Source organism: Prosopis cineraria, unplaced genomic scaffold, assembly GCF_029017545.1.
Source record: "Prosopis cineraria cultivar Desert tree isolate PC_DT_omini unplaced genomic scaffold, ASM2901754v1 PC7, whole genome shotgun sequence".
NCBI classification, from domain to species: Eukaryota; Viridiplantae; Streptophyta; class Magnoliopsida; order Fabales; family Fabaceae; genus Prosopis; species Prosopis cineraria.
Window position 1 is genome coordinate 27,572,905 of NW_026555338.1, and position 19,481 is coordinate 27,592,385.

Consider the following 19,481-nt stretch of genomic DNA (forward strand, 5'->3'; position numbering starts at 1 on the left):
AATCATTGGAAGAAAAAAAGAACAAAAATTTCCATGATTCGAAATTCAAGAAAAGAAAAAAAGGAGTAGATAGCTGATGACAAACTACGAGGGATGAAATTGATGCGCTTGTCATTCAGAAGCTCACTCCAATTGACTACATCACGGTCAATTTTAACTAAAGGGATGTGAGAAATCATTGCCCAATATTTGCCCTTTTGTTTTTGGACCTTCTTTTTGAGCAAGGGACAACCCCTAATACCTAGTTGAATAAGGGAACTGGGCAGGCCCTCCTTCGGCAAATATTGAAGTTTAGGACAGTCAAAAAGATGCAAATGTTGGAGAGAGGACAAGTGGCAAAGATCTTTGTGTTCCAATGTTCTAAGATTTGGGCAGTTAGAGATCCAAAGGGAATTAATAGTAGGGGGTAGTAGTCCTATATCAGGAAGAGATTCATCATTTGCATCTCCAATCGACAAGTCATCTAGAGAAGCAAGACCATTCAAGTCCCATCCAATTCGAGTGCCTATGAGTTTCGAGCATCCTTCGACACCAAACAGCTGGAGATTCGATGGCAAACCTCCCTCTGGAAATGATTCCAATTGTGGGCAATTTTCTACACGTAAATATGTGAGCGAGGGAAAGAGAATGTGCATACGCTCAGGTAGTGATTTCAAATGCTCCAAATGGTCAATGAAAAAGCGTCGTAGTTTTGGGGCCGAAAACCCTCCTCTGGGAAATGACACAAATTTAGGACATTTTACTATGTCCAACCTTAAAAGAAACTCATGGTGTCCCTCTGAAAAAGATATCATTTCAAGATTACTACAGTCCCACAGCCTCAATGTCTGAAGCTTGGGGAATAAATCCAGTGGAAAAGACTTAAGAGAGTCGCAGCTTCCTATTATGCAAATTTTAATAATGAAGTTATGACAATAGCGAGATGGGAACTCCAAGCGGGGACAATCAGAAAAATTTAACTTTTCAAGATTGGAATTGGCAATGGTATTCTTAATCTTTTGAATTGATAAGATCTCTGTGAAGTATCCAGAAATGTGGAGAACTTTTAAAGTTGATGGAAGACGTTCCAACTGCACCTTTGCACAATGTTCTAGAACCAATTTATGAAGAGATGGAGCGCATTGAAGTGAAGCCACAAGTTTCTCGCAATTTTCAATAGCCAGCGTCCTCAAAGAAGGAAATCGTGGAAGAAGGTGCCCTTCCAGTTTGGGACAGTCTTCTACAGACAACTCTTGAAGATTCGGGAAAGCACAGGAGATTTCTGAGGATGGTGTATTCAAGTTATTTCCATAAAATTCAGGACCAATCGCTACTAGATTAGCAAACCCTATAATTGACAGTGAATTGAGAGATGGAAGGAGGGTTGCCAATGGTAAGGATGAACAATTGTTACAATTCCTCAGCTTTAGGGACACGATGTTGGGAAATGAAAGACCCGTAAACCAATTTGGAAACTCGATGCCACCATAATTTCTAATTGAAAGTTTTCTTAAGTTTTGATGAGGTTGCAACTTCTCTAGCACATCCTTATCATGTGAATTTTCATGGTTCACATTCCACTCTAACGATAACTTCTCCAAGTAGATCTTACTTTTCAAATTGACTCCTGAAGCATCAGCTGGAAAAATCACATTTTGCAACTCTAAAATGGAAACTGATCCACAAAGATTTAGTTCTTGTATTTGTTTGATGTCAGTCTCTCCACATTTGCCCACAATAAATGATGACAATACCAACAGATTTTTCAATTCACCCAACTGCTTCGGCATCTCTCTCACCCCAGTTTCACGAAAATCAAGATGCCTTAAATTCATGAGTTTATGCAAATCCATCGGTAACTTTTCGAAATAACGATAACGCCATAACTTTAATGTTTGTAAATGATAAAGCTGGGAAATTGAATCAGGTAATTTCCTTATTTGAGTTTCTGATAAATCTAAATATCGTATATGTTTAAGGTTTCCTATTGAATCAGGCAATTCCACAATGTGCTGAGAATAAGACAGAGATAAAACCCGGATGCAACTAAATTTGGAGAGTAAATCATGTATAACCTTGCTAGACATCTAGCATTCAAAATTCCAATGTTGCATGGATAGAGGCAAGAATGTGCGCAATCTATTAGCCTGGCATATAACCTTAAACCTTCTGGGAGTTTCATACACATCTTTTAAATATGAAACATGGCGTGTCATTTCTGTCAAGTTATTTGCTTCGTCCACCTCTAACCTATGGCAAAATTTTCCGTATTCATCTTTTGCCAAATCATTTATAAGGTCGTGCATGATGAAATGCATTTCATCTACAGTGGATCGTTGGAAAAGAGATCTCGACAATAGATCATGGAAGAATTGTTCTCCAATTTCCTTAGCATCTTTGCTTCGATGAGCACATGGTACGAAGTCTTCAGCCATCCACAACTGAATTAGCTGTTCCTTGCCAAAGTCATAATCTTTAGGAAATAATGAGCAATATGCAAAGCATCTTTTGAGATGAGAGGGGAGGTAACTATAGCTCAATCTCAAAGCTGGGAGAATTTTGCTATTACTCTTCTCCCATAACTCACTTTCTAAAATTCCATTCCATTGCTCATGAGATATTTTTGTGTGCAAGAGACTCCCAATGGTTTTCACAGCTAAGGGCAACCGTCCGCACTTTTTGTTGATTTTTCTACCAATATCTTCAAGATCAAAGTTTGAACGAAGAACATCTGCATTGCGGAATGCATATTTGCTGAACAACAACCAACTATCTTCTTGTGAGAGGAGCTCTAAGGGAAGCATTTCAGTTGAGCACATGGTTGAAGCAACTTTTTTACTACGGGTGGTCAAAAGAATTTTACTTCCTGGAGCCCCATGACTGAAAGGTAATTGCAGGGCCTCCCATAACTGATAATCTTCATTCCACACATCGTCTAAAATGACAAGAAATCTCTTCTGAGTCAATGATTGCTTCAGTTTGATTTGAAGCATATTTAGATTGTTACTATCATCCTTAGACGCAGCAATTGCCTCCAAAGTTGTTCTTGTTAACCTCAATAAATCAAACTCTTCAGAAACACAGAGCCAAACCTTGAGGTCGAATTTATCCATCACCCTCCTATCATTATAAACAAGCTGTGCAAGAGTAGTTTTCCCTAACCCACCCATACCAACTATAGAAATGACAGATAGTTGACTATTATCATTGTCCGTTAGCAACCATTCAATAATTTTTTCTTTCTCATCTTTTCTACCATACGTGCTAGTTTCATCAACCAATGATGTTGTAGGCAATCTTTCTGCTACTGAACTTCTCAACCCAGCACCACTACCACGTTCATTCAAACTTAATATACCCTTTTGAGATGCAAGATATTCAAGTTTTTCAAGCACGTTTTTCATCCTTGATTCAATTGCCTTCTTAAGTGAACTAACAGAAGGATTGAAGAAGTTTCGTACCTTGCGGGCAACACTGGTTTGAGTCTGAAGCTCGGCTTCCACCTTGCACTTGGTCACTTCATAATCAATCTCATCCAAGACATCCTTAGCATCGAACATGACATCCTTGACCACATCAATCCAATCCTTGACCTTTGGATTAGCAATCTTCTTTTGTTCTGCATCGTCAACTACAGCGTCAATAGATAATAGCACCGACTTCAACTTACTGAGCAGCGTCTCGTTCAACTTTCGATTCTTGAAGAAGTCCAGAACATTACTCGAAGCCAGCCTGTCAAAAGCCACTTGAAGAAAGGCAGAGAGAAAAGCACCACCAACCAAAGCTCCTGCCATGGATGAAGCTGTTGTGAGTCTGCAAAGATGGAGGTCAACCGAAAGAAATGATCTGTAAAAGGAAGAAAGCAATTGAAATAATGTGGTGACGTATCAGGATTGGTGCCGAATTATAATATTGTAGCAGCCAGCTGGAGCTTTAAAAAGAATCATCCAAGTTATTGATTTGCCGTCATTAAATTTATTAAGCATATAAAGAAACTTTTAAGAAAGGGACAATCACAGCAAAGGACCTCTAGAACAATTTATATATCGGAAAGGATCAACTAATTTTGAATCTACTATACAGATCAAAAGACCAAATCATAATTAAATTTTAACATGAAAAGATAAAATTAACCCCCCTTTTTTTTAAAAAAAAACTCTTTATTATTACCGGCCACCAAAGCTCCAGCATCAATGGCCAGATTGTAACACACCAAAATTTATAAGATTGGCTCGCATTGAATACCTTGGTATGGCTTCCTTCTTGTTGGCCATTTCCTTCTCGGTTGGCATTCTCCTTATATTGTCTTAAAGCGGCCAACTCTTCTTCTTGCCTCTTCATGCGGTCACTAAGATTATACAATAGATCTATCATTTGCCTCATGGTTGACTCACCTTACCTTAATTGTGGCTGTATGGGATCGCCCTGCCCCATTTGTTGTTGTGTGGGCTCCAGCTGTGACAGTAAAGATATGTCATTTCCTATTGGCTCTATAAAATCACCGGCAATTTCGCCACCTCTTCTAGTTTTAGACACCATCTCTCCCCTCCTAAAAGATGGAAGTCACATAATTAAGTTAACACTAATCTCAAGACAAGAAAAATAATGGAGAAGTATTATGATTTAATAATGTATATTGCCAATAAACTAGGTTAATGTATAACAATTTCATAATTTATAAGAATTGGAAACATGTAGCTCTGATACCAAAATTTGTAACACACCAAAATTTTTTTTTAAAATAATTTAACTTAACCATAGTTGGGTTACAGCCACCTAACACATTTTTATATCAATAATTTTAATATAAAATATTTTATAATTGGCTTCAACTCACACAATATAACATTTCAGATAATTTTTACCTCCCACATGCCATTAGGCTAAATCATATTTGTCCATCCTTATACTCCCAACAAGTAAATTAAATCACATTTGTCCATCCTTATACTCCAAACAAGTAAAATAAGCAATTTAGTTAATTTTCAACACAAGCCAGTTATTTGTCTTTATAATCATGCCATTTTAACCAATCCAAAGTAAACCAAATATTAAAATTACAGTCATCCAAATTATACCAAAAATAGAAATAGTTTGAAAGGCATGATTACATTTATATATTCATATAATTGACAATAAATAAAAAGCCCTAATATTGGCAATATAACACATTTTAAATCATAAATCAAATACCCAAAAGAGATAGTGGATCTATACCACTAAGCCTCTGGGACTCCTCCACGTGTCACTCGTGGCCCTTCTCCTGAAAATTGTTAACCACATAATGAGACTCAAAAGTCCCAATAACCAAAGCCAATTTATGATAGTGTATACAAACAGTTAAGTATGTGCTTATTAAGTGAAAATTAAAAATAATATAATTCCAACAATTATAAGAAATATTACAATACATACAAACAACCATCCTTATATCCCTCCATTAACCTCGAGACGTAGCCCTCACTCGGTGCTAAATTACTCGGCCAAAGGTAAATTAGCCTGAGCCCTTACAAGCCACCTATTGAGCTCCAATAGGGGTGTACCACGTGGCACATAAATACAACAACAATAGCAAGTCTCCCAAACACCTCCCACAATAATCAAACAAATTCATAATAATATTGCACAATTATACAATATTACAAAATTCATAATTTTCTCAATAATCACCCAATTAACATGAAATAACACTAATCACAAATTAAAAGCATGGTTACCTTGTGACTTTTTTAATAAATTATTCCTTACAATTTCTCTCCCACTACAATCTTCACCAATAATACAATCTACAAATAACATATTATTTATAAATATTAGTTTCAATTTTTGAAACTAATAAAATAATTCTAATAATAGAATTAAAAATATAACATAATTCCTAATCTCAATCTTAATACAAATCTAGAGTTAATACTATTAAGTAAAATTTTTAACTCCTCTTTTACTCATCAATAAACATTAATAATCTAAAAATTAAATTTTAAACTAATTTTTATTATTAAAATTTTCTTTTTATTTTATAAATTCGCACCTAAAATACCCAAAAATTAAAAATTAAGTCTCTAGCTTAGAATCATAATCCTATCAAAAACTCTTACCTTAAAAATTCAGATCTTTCGCACCGACAACCTGACTCACAGACGCTCTCTCTGATCGCACACGAAAGAGAAGAGAAATGAAGGAAAAATGAGAAGAGAATGGTGGTTTTTAAAAAATGAATGTGGGTCCCACAAATTTTTTTTTTATTATTTTCCTCTTTCCTCTCTCTTCTTTCTTTATTATTATTATTATTATTATTATTATTATATAAATATAATGATTACACGCGTACGGCCGAAAGTTTTCTTGTTCTTCTCGTTTTGTTTGTTTTTTTTTCATATCTTTTCTCTTTTTTTTATAATAATAATAATAATTTAATAATATTTTTTAAAAAAATAATATTTTTTCTCTTTTTTAAAATTTCTATTAACCCAAATTAACTATTAAAATTTAAATTGGGATGTGACACAGACCACCACGGCAGACCAATTATTAGAGCTCCAACATCAATCATCAAACCAACAGGGGAGATAAATTAAATTTTTTTAAGGTGGCTAAGAAGAGTTTGAAGCCACATCATCTTGGCCACCAAAAAAATAATTAGTCACTAGATTAATAATTCTTTTTAATTATATAATACAAATTTTTATATATATTTTATTTTTTTTACTTTTTATACAAATATTTGTCAAAAAATGAATAGTTACTTATCATTTTATATTACAAATGGGATTTATTAAAAAATTTAATACGCATCGGTTTTTATAAATGTTTACTTGTTTTTATTACCATGAATAACAAGTTCCCATTAATAATTTAACAAGTAACCATTTGTGAAATAACAAGTTTCATTACTAATTTTAAAAAATTCTCATAATAATTTAACAAATAAGTTCTTATTAATAACTTAACAAGTAACTCTTTGTAAAATGACAAGTACCATTGCTAGTTTTGAAAATTTTTCCTAATAATTTGGTAAGAAAATTTTAGTAAAATAATAAATTTATATGAACTTTTAACACGTAAGATTTTAGTAATAAAAACACGTAAACATTTATAAAAAATACTCCATATTAAATTTTTTTAATAAATTCCTATTGATAATTTAACAAATGACCATTTATGAAATGACAAATCCCATTATTAGTTTTGAAAATTTTTTTTGATAATTTTATAAATAAATTTTGACAAAATAATAAGTGCACATAAACTTTTGACATGTAAAATTTTATTAATAAAAATAAGTAAATATTTATAAAAATCAATGTATATTAAATTTTTTGGCGAGTCTCATTAGTAGTTTAATAAATAGTTATTTACGAAATGACAAATAATCATTAAATTCTTGACAAATATTAGTATAGAAAGTGAAAATAAAGTAAAATATGACAACGTCATAAATTGTTATTATTAAATAAATTTAATATGGAGTGATTTTTATAAATGTTTATTTGTTTTTATTATCAAAAGCTTATATGAACTTTTATTTTATTAAAATTTACTAGTCAAATTATTAGGAAAAATTTTTGAAACCAGTAATGGGACTTGTCATTTCACAATAAATACTTATTAAACTATTAATGGGGACTTGTTTGTTAAATTATCAAGAAAAATTTTTAAAACTAATAACAAGACCTATTATTTCACAAATGATTACTTGTTAAATTATTAATGGAGACTTGTCATTTTTTATAATAAAAACAATAAACATTTATAAAAACTAATACATATTAAAATTTTTAATAAGTCTCACTTGTAATTCAACAAGTAATTACTTGTAAAATAATAAGTAATCATTAAGTTTTTCACAAATATTAGTATGAAAAATGAAAACAAAATAAAATATATATAAAAATTTATATTATATATTTAAAAGAAATTATTAATCAAGTGACTAACTATCCTTTGGGTTTTAAAAAAAATTAATTTGTCTCACCGATTCGGTAACCTACGCCAGAGCTCCAATGGATAGTCCAATGAAGTGGTCTTTTTTGGTAAGTAAAGGGTTTCAAAGGTCCTTCATTGTGATTTTCCCTCTAATAAATCAACAATAAGAAACATCCAAGAAAGGAATTTGCTGACGATATCTCCTCCGCGTTATAAAGCGTTCACAATTTCACATGGAAGGCATCTCACAAGTTTCATAATTCCTTTGCTTTTGTTGTTCCCTTTTTCTTTTTCCTTGCAGATCTTTGGTATATTTCATAAAAATGTTAACGTGATATAAATGATATTAATAATATTGATATATCAATTAGCATAATTAATTTTGTAATTATGTGTCAAACTAATATTGTAATAGATTTTTTAATGATAAAAAAATTTAAAAAAGAGCCTACATTAGATGACATAAAAAAGCTATCCTATAATCTTTAAATTTTTGTTTATTAAAAAATCCATGTCAATATGATATAGACTTTTTTTTAAATTTTTATTATTAAAAAATTCATGTCAACATCAACTTAACACATAACACAAAATTAAATGTGTTAATTCACATGTCAGTATTATTAATATCGTTAGTGTCATGTCAACATTCCTCTAAAAGTATAGAGATCAATATTGTAGATAGAAAAAATATAAAAATTTAAAATACTGAAAAAAATATAAAAATATATATTAAAATTCAAGCAAAGTGCAAAGACAAAAAATAATGTTTTTCCTAAATTTTATTTGATTGTGGTTTATGCTTTGCTATTGTAAAGTTTATTTAATTTTTGTGTTTATTATATTTTAATTAAGATAAATACATTATATTTCATAAAAATATGACAAATATATAATTACACAAAAATATATTTTCACTTATAAAATTTATAGTTATTATATTTTTATAAAAAAATATAATTCTTATAATTTGATGGAAAAAAAAAACATTCACACACAAGTTGATGCTTGTCTCACAATACTTGCATATTAACGAGTAACACAATATTGTTATTTCAAAAATGTCTCTCATGTCCTTAAGTTTCTTCACAAGACAATTAATTAATTAAATAATACAAAATCTATTGACAATAAAGCAGAACAAAAGTATTGTTAATGAACATTGTAATTTTTATTAATCTTATCAGAGACTTTCACGTGATTCTTCCTTAAAAAATTCTAATAAAATAACAAGTCCATTTGCTAAATTGAATGCTATGAATCTTATTTGAAATAAAGTTCCTATAGCAAAGCTGAAATCATTGATTAACATTTTTGAAATATCTGTGTGTGTGAACATTACACCATGAGGCATAAGGGCATATTCAAATTTCAAGTATTACAATCTCTACTCAAATGCAAAATAGGAGCGTTTTTATTCCTAGTAAATAACCGCAATCAAGTCTCTATTTTCCCTAACCCTGAGAAACCTTATCAAAACTTTAAATCATGAACTAAGGCCTTTACAACGTTATGCAAAGGCAACCCTAGGAACTAATGCTCACATCATCTCTTCAAAAATTCAAATTTCAAGGGAGTCTATAATACAACACTAATAGAAAAGCAGAGAATGTGAACGAAGATATATTTCAGCAGCTTTGAAAACACAGAGTCGTCTTGGTAATCAATGCTATCATGGGAGTTATATTTGTGAATGAATTTGGAGCAGTTGGAAAGCTCCATAATTTCAGAGCAATAATGGTGTTTGATACTGTCTTCCACCATTTGCATCTTTCTTACTTGAAGCAGAACTTTCGTTTCCTTCAGAGTACATCAGGCCTGACTCTCTTTTGCCTCTTCTCTGGCTGTTCTGATGAAGCAATATGTACCTAATTGGGGAAAAAAAATCTTCTTAGAAGAGAAGACAACTGAAAAACGACATTGTCCTCTTGCAGTTAGCTCCTATATCTATACTTTCTTTTAATACACTATAACAGAGGGCAAGCAAGCCTAGGAAAAACACCATTCTCATAAAATAAACTAATTAGTTGGCATCACCAAGACCATCAATAAATATTGAACCATTTAACTGAAATAGGGTACTAGAAGACAATTTGGTCTAGTTGCCAAGCTTGGTTCAACAAAATTTTAATCATGGTTTTCACAACTCGCATTTTTATTTTTATTGTAATTTGGACCGAAGCTGTCATGAATTAATTTATGAAGGCATATGCAAACATGGATGTTAAGATCAGAAGATAGAAATCACCTCCACGTTGAGTGGTTCCCTCTTATTCCTTCTTTCTATCCGAAAGCCTATTGAGCGGCACCAGCGTTCTTTCCCCAACACTGCTGGCTGTAGAAAAGAAATATTTCAATTATCTATAAAACGAGAAGCAAAATAAGAGTATGTACTTAATATAGTGCTAGACAAATAAGATTTGGTGAATCTCTCACAGGGTATGTTTGGATAGGGTATAATGGAGGAGAAGGAAAAAGGAAGGTTTCATCACCGTTATATGTAGTTTTGTGAAGCAATATGATTTGTGGTTGGTACAACCATCAAAAGCTTCCTTTTAATAATGCAGTAACACATTAAGAAGCCACCCACCAAAAACATAAACGAAAACTTCAACAGACAATAAAGACCTTCCTTCAACAGGCAACTAAGAATTTTTTGGCCAAAAAAAAAAAACAGACAACTAAGAATTCATAAAATTTTGAGCTCTTGGTAGCTTTAAATTTTCTTGGCATTTTGCTAATGTCCATATTTTCAGAGCATTAATGATGTTTGATATTGGCTTCTACTATTCGCGCCTTCATCATGCCGCAGCTCAGCTTTCACACTTTAAGAAGAGCTTTCATTTTCTTCAGAGTACATTACGCCTGATTCATATTTTTCCACTTCGCTGCTTGTGTTTCAAATAAGTAATATGGACCTAACGCACAAAGAATACCACTTCATCTGGTGCACAAGCCCCACAAAATAGGGCCCATCTCACCTAACAGGCGGAATCCACAATCCACCCTGTTTGTATCCTTGTAGGTTTGTTGGTCAAAACTACATTGTGCAGCACTTTCACAAAAAAAACGAATAAAGCTTTAAGATTTTATTATTTGAAACTCAAATAATCAAGTAATCATTCAATCTAAAATAACAAGTCAAAAGAAAGAAAATATGATTTGAAATTAAAAAAAAAAGAAAGAAAGGAGTGAATATATACCTGATGAGTGAATTAGATGGTAGGAAAATCGATGCCATCATCATAGAGAAGCTCACTTATAGATACTACTTCATCATCGTCAAAGATAACAAAAGGGACGTGAGAAATCTTTGCCCAATATTTGCCTTTTTGGTTTTGGATCTGCTTTTTGAACAATGGACAGCCCGCAATTCGTAGTTTACAAAGGGAACTAGGCAAACCCTCCTTTGGAAGGTACTGGAGTTTAGGACAGACATGAATTCCCAAGTATTCCAAAGAGGATAAGTGGCAAAGACCTTTGTGTTCCAGTGATCTAAGATTTGGGCAGTTAAGGAATACTCTCTCCGATCCTATTTATAAGTCATTTCCACCAACCTCATCAATACTAATACAATAAAAGTATAACGAATAAAAGTAAGTAAAATTTCAAATATGCCCTTATATAACAAATCTAAAAAATAATGTCCTGTTACCTTTTCTCACTCATGAAGGGTAATTTTGGAAATACTTTTCAAATATTACTTAAAAAGATGCACCATGACTTATAAATGGGATCAAATAAACCTTCTAAAATGTTACTTATAAATGGGACCAGAAGGAGTACAAGGGACGTAAGAGTAGGTGGAAGTAGTCCAATATTAGGAAGAGACTCATCATTTGCATCTCCAATCCCTAAGTGTTGTAGTGAAGTAAGACTACTCAAATGCCATCCCATTCGAGAGGCTATGAGTTTTGCGCACTCAAAGACATCAAGATACACAAGATTTGATGGCAAACCTCCATTTGGAAATGATTCCACTTGTGGGCAGCATTTGACAAATAGAAATGTGAGGGAAGGAAAGAGGATGTGCATTTTCTCTGGCAGTGATTTCAAATTCTTCAATTCTTCAATGGAATAGATTACTAGTTTGGGGGCCAAAAACCCTCCTTCAGGAAAGAAGACAAATTTAGAACACTTTCGTATGCACAAACTTGTAAGTGAATAATGGTTTCCCTCTGAAATAGATATCATTTCAAGATTATTACAGTCAATCAACTTCAATGATTGAAGCATCGGGAATAAATCTAGTGGGAAAGACTTAAGAGAGCCACAACTTCCTTTTATCTCCATTTCAAGAATGAAGTTATGATAATAGCATAATGGGAATTCTAGGCAGGGTCAATCAGAAAACTTCAAATGTTCAAGGCTATAATTGGCAAAGACATTCTCAATTTTGTCAACTGATAATAATCTTTTGAAGCGTCCAGAAATGTCAAGGACTTTTAGAGTTGATGGAAGACTATCCAATTGCTCATTTCCGCAATTTCTTAGAACCAAGTTATGAAGAGATGAAGGAATTGAAGACAAAAGCTTCTCACAATTGTAAATTACTAGCATGCTCAGAGAAGGAAGTTGTTGTGGAAGTTCCCCTTTCAATTTGGGACAATTTCTACACTCAACTCTTGAAGAAGGGGCAAAGCAACTATTACATTTTTACATTTCCATTCCTCCCAACCCTTCATGTCTTGGAACCTTAAGATTTCTAGGGATGTAGTATTAGAGCTATTTCCAAAAAATTCTTGACTTATAGTAATGATACTATGAAACCCTACAATTGACAATGACTTGAGAGATGGAAAGTGGCCAAGTGATGGCAAGGACATATAATATTTGCAATTCCTTAGCTCTAGGGACACTATATTGGACAATGAATGATCTGCAAGCCAAGTTGGAATCTCAATACCACCATAGTTGCCAATTGATAGCTTTTCAAAATTTTGATAAGGTTAGAAGTACTCCAGCACATCCTTGTCATGTTGTGATTTTTCATTGTCTATACACCATTCTAATGTTAACTCCTTGAGGTGTATCTTTCTTCTCAAATTAACTACTAAAGCATCTGAGGGAGAAACTATATTCTGCAATTCCAATATAGAAATTGATCGAAAAAGATTAAGTCCTTCTAATTATTTGATGATGGTCTCTCTAGATTTGTCTACAATAAATGATGACAGCACTTGAAGATTTTTCAATTCTCAATATTTCATAGCCTAGCTCATTGGATCCGAGTAAGGAAAAAGCACTCTGAGGCATAGGATTGTGGTGAAATCCTACTTTCATGCCTCTTTACTTTACTTGTGTATTAATGTTGTGTAATTTTCAGTTAGGATCATATGTTATTGTTTTTATACTACTTACATTACTATAGTATACAATTTCTGTATTTTATGTTTTGGGTTAATGAGTTTTGATTATAAACCCGTGGGTAGGATTAAAATACTTGTGCAGTAAGAATATGTGTATTTTAAAAGATTTGGAATGAAAATGATAATTTTGTGCAACATTTATCTCCCCTTTGTATTTTGTAAAAATTGGGGTTGAATGATAATTTTAAGATATATGTGCTTTTGATTGTGTGTGGTGTGTTGTACAAGTCTACTAGAGTCCATTGAGTGTGGTTGGAGAGTTGGTATAAGTTTTTAGCACTTCTGGTTGAGTTGAGATACTAAGGTTGTGTGCTTTTGTGTGAAAAGTGGTGGAAATGAGTTTTGGTATCTAACTTTCTATAGAAAAAGAATTTGAGTGTGAAATCGGTGCCATTAGTTAAAACTAGGAGAAAGCTCCGTGTAGAAAATGAAACCGTCTCAATTGGACATCGAACGAAAATTTAGAACGCGTTTGAAGTTCACTCGTTGTGTTATCATTTTGACAACTGATATCTATCATTTTGGTGCAATGCACCATGGCGCATGGCACAAAGAAGGATGAGCCACGGTGCACATGTCACAAGTCGCAGCATATATGTCGTTTTCTACACGAAATCCAGTTTTGAGTTATAAAACTCATTATTTTGGGTCTTATTTGATTTTCAAACTTTCACAATAGTTTTCAAACTCTGATTTAAGTATAATTAGTATTGATTAAGATTTAAAATGTTGATTTTGGGATTTCATTGTAAATGATTTGAGAAACTTTATCTTTTCTAAAACTTTACAACTTTAGTAATCCTTTGAGATTTAATCCCTTAATTACTTTGATTTTGGAGTTTAATATGGTTAAGTAAGGGAGACCTTACACTTAACCCTAAGACTTATAATTCAAGATCCAAATTATATATTAACCTTTATATAAATAATAAGGTCGTTGTTTTTTTATATGAAATTAACATTTTTTTGTTATCGTTTTCTCTCACTTGGCCATGTATATAGAGAGAAAATTACATCTCTTTGCTTTTCTTTTCTTTCCATTTTTTGTCCTCCCTTCCTCTCTATTTTTCATTGTGAGCCAATCATTGTGTCAAGTTTTAACTTTTAACTACCCAATTCCATTCTATTATTATTGTTTTTGTCATCATTGTTGTCGTGGTTGACATTATGGAGTTTTTTTTTAACTCTATTTTGGCCTTTTTCTTATTTTTTGCATGACTATCTGACTATTTTAAATTTAAGTATTGTCAAGTTTAATTGAAATAGCTCTTTTAAAAGCATTTTTGTGAATAGAAGTTTCTTGTAATAAGGGCTAAAAGAAGTGAGAGAATTTTAATTAACTCACATAGTTTAAGAGAATTAGTTAATCCTAGTAGTTATGTTTGAAATTAAAATATTTAAACTAAAATGCCCTTGTCATTAATGTTGATTTTTTCCTCTAATTTAACGATACTATTTATGCATGAGGGATAATTTGAAAAGAAAATGTTATTAATGCTTCTCAAAACTTGTAATTTTACTTGTAATAAACATAGAATAGCTTCTCTTATATTTGAAAACACAGAATACATTTTGTTGCAAATATTCATGTGAACTTTTTAAAGCTAAAATTTAACTGAAACATTTTTTCTTAAAACAAATTATGACCTATATTATAAAAGTTGTTAAAAATCCACTTTTGAAATTTTTATTTGTTTTGTATGAATGAAATACATATTCAATACTAATTGTAGTAGATAAATTTTTTTGGGCCAAACATGTATTAAATAAATTTTAGATATAAATACATTATGAATTTATTATTATAAAATAATGCAATTGTAATCCATTGTCAACTCCTGTACGCTATAGGAAGGGACCCTAGGGTATCTCAATTTAAAGAAAGACTGCTATAAATTATTTAATTGTGTTTATGAACAATTTTTTTTTAAATAAAATTAGGAAACTTCATTCACTGGAATGTAACCGGTTACAAACAAAGAGAAGCCTAAACAAGAGAGAACAAGACTCAAACGGATCCCTCAATAGGCCAAGGATACACCTAATGAGGCAGTTCCCAATACAAAATGGAGTCACAAGGAATACTATAAACCAACTTAGCCAAATAATTGGCTTTCTTGTTACCGTCTCTGTAAATAAAATGAAAATTAATAGACCATTTCTTAAGTAACATTCTTCTATCAGCCTAAAAAAATATTATAATAGAAGTAATAATTATAGTTGTCCCGTGTGATAGTTGATATAACATATGTACTATCACAAAAGATCTCCACAACTCTAAATCCCTTCTTCTAGCATAACTTCAGTCCATATAAAATTTCAAAATTTTCAACAATTCTAGTCGGAACATGGTCCAACTTTTAAGTAAATTCTAAAACTGAATTACTAGTTGAGTCTCTTAGTAGTCCACCGCACGCACAACGTCCATCTGCAAGGACTGATCCATCCGTCTCAAGTCTAACGCTCTCGACTCTTGGTTGATGAAGACAATCTTCCTACCTTAGGCCAAGGCAATTATCATAGTTTTCAACCATTTTGGTATCTGCAGCCACTTTGAATAGGAAAGAACATGAGTCGTTCAGAGAATCTCCTTCCCTTGTTTGGAAAAGAACCTTACATCTATCCTTTCAAATGATCCAACGGGTATAAGCAAAGAGAAGATTCCAAGAAACAACTCCAGTAAAATGATTTCCAGCATTGTGTTTTAAGTTCCATGAACAAATTAGTCAGACTCATGGTAAACTCAAAAAGCCTCTTTCCACGGAACAATAAAGTGACCCAAAAAAAAGCGTGAAAAAAAAAAGTCGCATTCTAAAATCTGAAGTTTTCATTGGCGGCCCACAAATTTGACAGTTTCGAGCGTAATGGATTTGACAACTTCTTCGTTAATTCAACACCACCATGAGAATTAAAACAACAAGCAGCCTTGTTCTATTAAAAAAAAGTCAGTTCTATAAATTATAAGATGCTATTATATCCTATTCTTCATTTATAATTCTATATAAATATACAACCAAACAAAATTCTATATAACTATTGCTTCGATAACCCACTCATGCATCCCAAGTCTAATTGTTTAGATGATCCCCCTCTCGAAGACATGTATCAGGATGAGGGAGATTGTTCTGACAGTTGGAGCTGAAAGGATATATGACAATTCTTTTACCATTTTGATTCTTCATTGTTTATGGTCAGTCAGCGAAGCTTTAATTAACAAACAACTTCGAGAACTTTTATGATCCATAATAGGTGATTACAGTACAATCAGGTCTTTGCTATCCCTTCCATGGGGAAAGCTTCTAGAACTTTTGGCAGAGTCTACACTAAGGCCTTTACAACCATGTCCAGAGGCTAATGAGATCTCCTCAAAAGTTCAACTTCTAAAAGAGTGTGTGACTGTAAAAGACTAATAGAAATTCCAAGTGAAGATGGAGATTTCAGTAGCTTTGATGGCACACAGCTTCTTGGTATGCAGACAGGGACGTACCAACGTTATGGCTTATGGGGGCAATTGACCCCACAGGGCTAAAAAAAATTACAGATAATAATCTAAAATCTTTCAATTGTGCCCTTAGAAAATTTCAGTTGCCCCTATCCTAAAAGGAAACTTTCACTTTTTCCTTCAAAAAGTCTCTCCTATTCCCTAAAAAAATTATTTAACTCAAATCTTATCTGTATTTTACAATCTTAAGTAAATGGAGGGAGAAATAATTTTAAAAAAAATTGTTTAGTTTTAAATCTTTTAAAAAATAATTAACATTTATCTTGTGTAACAAATTTTCTCCTACTACTTAATTTTTTTGGGTACGTCACTATATGCAGAGCATTTGGAGGAAATTAAATTTTCTGGGAAATTTTCAAAAAGTCCTAATTTTCAGAGCATTGATAGCATTGGAGATCGGCTTCTACCGTTCCATGGACGGATCCACTTGTTGTGTAGAGAGGGGTCCCCCACAAACATTTTTGAGAGTTTTTTAGTAAATATATGGGGTGTGTGTATTATATGTTCCCATCTCATAAATATTAATTATCCCCAGTAATAAATAATATTACTTTCTTATGCTATTTAAATGTTTTTATTATTTTTTATACTCATGGTTTCCATGACCTGCACAAAAATATCACACATTTTATACTTAATATTTTATTTGTGACTATTTATTTTTTCTTATTGAAACCAACTTTTCCATTCCACTATTTTTTTTTTCTTTTCTCACGCTTCACTTTAATTTAGAAAGTGAGAAAACAAAATTCCTAAATAGCTTTTCGCACAATCACACTTTATTGAGATTAACCCAAAAATTTACATGAAGCTTGTGGATTCCAAGGAGCATATTATAAAAAAATTAGTTATTTTTATACTATAAAACTGCAGAAGACTCGATTTTGTTTGAAAAACTTTGCTACTCTTAAAGGTCAAGATTAAAATATATTTTAAATATTTTTTGAGCTATTTTATGGATATTTTTGAGCTTTTTTTTAACTCTATGTTAGCCTTTTTTTAATCTATGTAGCTTTTTTAAAAACTTTATTTTGCTTATTAAAAAGCCCAACTCAACACCTATTTAACATTTCAAAGCAATCTTAATACTCTTTGTGCCATATCAACATCTTTCTAAAACTATAGAGACCAACATTGTAAACGAAAAAAAATAAAGATTTAAAACATTCAAAAATAGTGCAAGGACTTGTAATGACACTCAACAAAATATAAGAATCAAAAGTAGTGTGCTTTCATAAATCATATATCATAAATTATAAACTATGCCCCATAAAAGTGAATGTTTTTTTTATATAATTTGTAGATAACATGATTTGTTTTATTTAAATATTATTTTATATGCTGATTTATACTAATTAAAGACAGAACCATAATTAAATGCATGGCCTCAAAGGCTTCAATAATGGTGAGTGGCCCACAATTTTGGCAAAATGATACTCCTGTTAATATCTTCTTGAGGCAGAAGGATTTAACAATTTATCTATCCATTTATTATTGCTTGTTGAATGTTTGCAGCCAACAATCGAAGCAAGACTAATAAATGGATTGGATCTATTAAGGCTAGTCAATACACGGCCAGTTGAGTGTTGCATGGTCAAGGGTTAAGAGTATTGATGGGCTTGAAACTTATTCATGATGGCAGAAATCGACTTTTAAACTAGACCATAAATATTGTTCACAAGGAGGTTTTTCAGATTCTATTGTCATGATATACATTCTAGGTAAATATACATCCAGCTGTGTTTCTAACTATTATTGAAGGATAGTGTGTTTTTCTAACTAGATTTTTACTCAAGAAAGAAGGGAAGTCAATGCTCACAACATGTCAAAAATTCAATTTCTTTTAGAAGAGTGTATACTACAAGACTGATAGAAACTCAGAATGTGAAGAAGATAAGTTTCTGTGTTGAAAGCAGAGAGTCTTCTTGGCAATCAATCTCATGGGAGTTGCATTTATGAATGAACTTCGAGCATTAGAGAGCTTCAATTTTTGTCAGCAACCTCCTAATGTCCATATTTTCAGACCATTAATGGTCTTCAATATTGGCTTCTACGATTTGCATCTCACTCACTTGAAGCAAAACTTTCATTTCTTCAAGATGGCATTGGGACTTGCTCATATTTTGCCCCTTCTCAGATTGTTTTTGAAGAAGTAATACGGGACCTATAATGCAAAAGATATACTTGTTAGGATAGAAGATGGTAGAAAATGACATTATCTTTTTTGCATTTGGCTTCCGTAATTTTAATACAGCATATCGGAGGATGAGTAGGCTTTGGCAAACAAATTTAAATAAATAAACAGATTAGTTGGAATCATCAAAACCACGAATAATTATTAACCATTTAACCAAAATTGAGAACTACATTGCAAATTAGTTTAGTTGCCAAGATTGGATCAACAAAAATATAATCATGGTTTCATGAATTCATGTATAGAAAGAAACATGCAAACATGGATGTTCAGATAACAAGATAAGAGAACCAGATTACATTGTGGTTGAGCAGCTAAGCTTGGATCAACAAAATTTTAAAGAATTAATATAGTAGCTGGCAAAATAAGTGTTAAACCATTTAATCGAAATTGAGAAGTAGATTGCAAATTAATTAGTTGACAAGCTTGGCTCAACACGAATATAATCATGGGTTTTGTGAGCCTCATCTTTGACATAATTTGAATCAAAACGGTCATGAAGTAATATGCA

The 19,481-nt window shown here is 32.0% G+C and overlaps 1 protein-coding gene and 1 long non-coding RNA gene across 4 annotated transcripts; both read right to left on the reverse strand.

Annotated features, from left to right (window-relative positions):
* Positions 1-2: 2 nt before the first annotated feature.
* Positions 3-4,518, reverse strand: LOC129316670 (putative disease resistance RPP13-like protein 1). Its single transcript, XM_054961069.1, has 3 exons — positions 4,379-4,518; positions 2,139-3,825; positions 3-1,991 (listed from the first exon to the last, which is right to left on the reverse strand). The coding sequence occupies exons 1-3, from the start codon at positions 4,516-4,518 to the stop codon at positions 3-5; spliced, it is 3,816 nt and encodes a 1,271-aa protein (XP_054817044.1).
* A 4,696-nt stretch (positions 4,519-9,214) lies between these two features.
* LOC129314938 (uncharacterized) lies at positions 9,215-11,414 on the reverse strand. 3 transcript variants are annotated; one of them, XR_008594337.1, is made up of 3 exons: positions 11,109-11,414; positions 10,154-10,240; positions 9,215-9,773 (listed from the first exon to the last, which is right to left on the reverse strand). It is a non-coding gene; the product is annotated as an uncharacterized LOC129314938 (long non-coding RNA). The 3 variants fall into 3 exon arrangements; XR_008594338.1 differs by lacking the exon at positions 11,109-11,414 and adding an exon at positions 10,398-10,433; XR_008594336.1 differs by lacking the exon at positions 11,109-11,414 and adding an exon at positions 10,342-10,420.
* Between the last annotated feature and the right edge of the window lie 8,067 nt (positions 11,415-19,481).

What these genes read in the sequence shown, in the direction of transcription:
- LOC129316670 (XM_054961069.1), bottom strand. Translation starts at nt 4,518, where the DNA reads ATGGTGTCTAAAACTAGAAGAGGTGGCGAAATTGCCGGTGATTTTATA. An exon ending in CCCATACAGCCACAATTAAG is followed by an intron (nt 3,826 to 4,378) that starts GTAAGGTGAGTC and finishes TTCCTTTTACAG; the next exon opens with ATCATTTCTTTCGGTTGACC. An exon ending in AAACTCCCAGAAGGTTTAAG is followed by an intron (nt 1,992 to 2,138) that starts GTTATATGCCAG and finishes TCTTATTCTCAG; the next exon opens with CACATTGTGGAATTGCCTGA.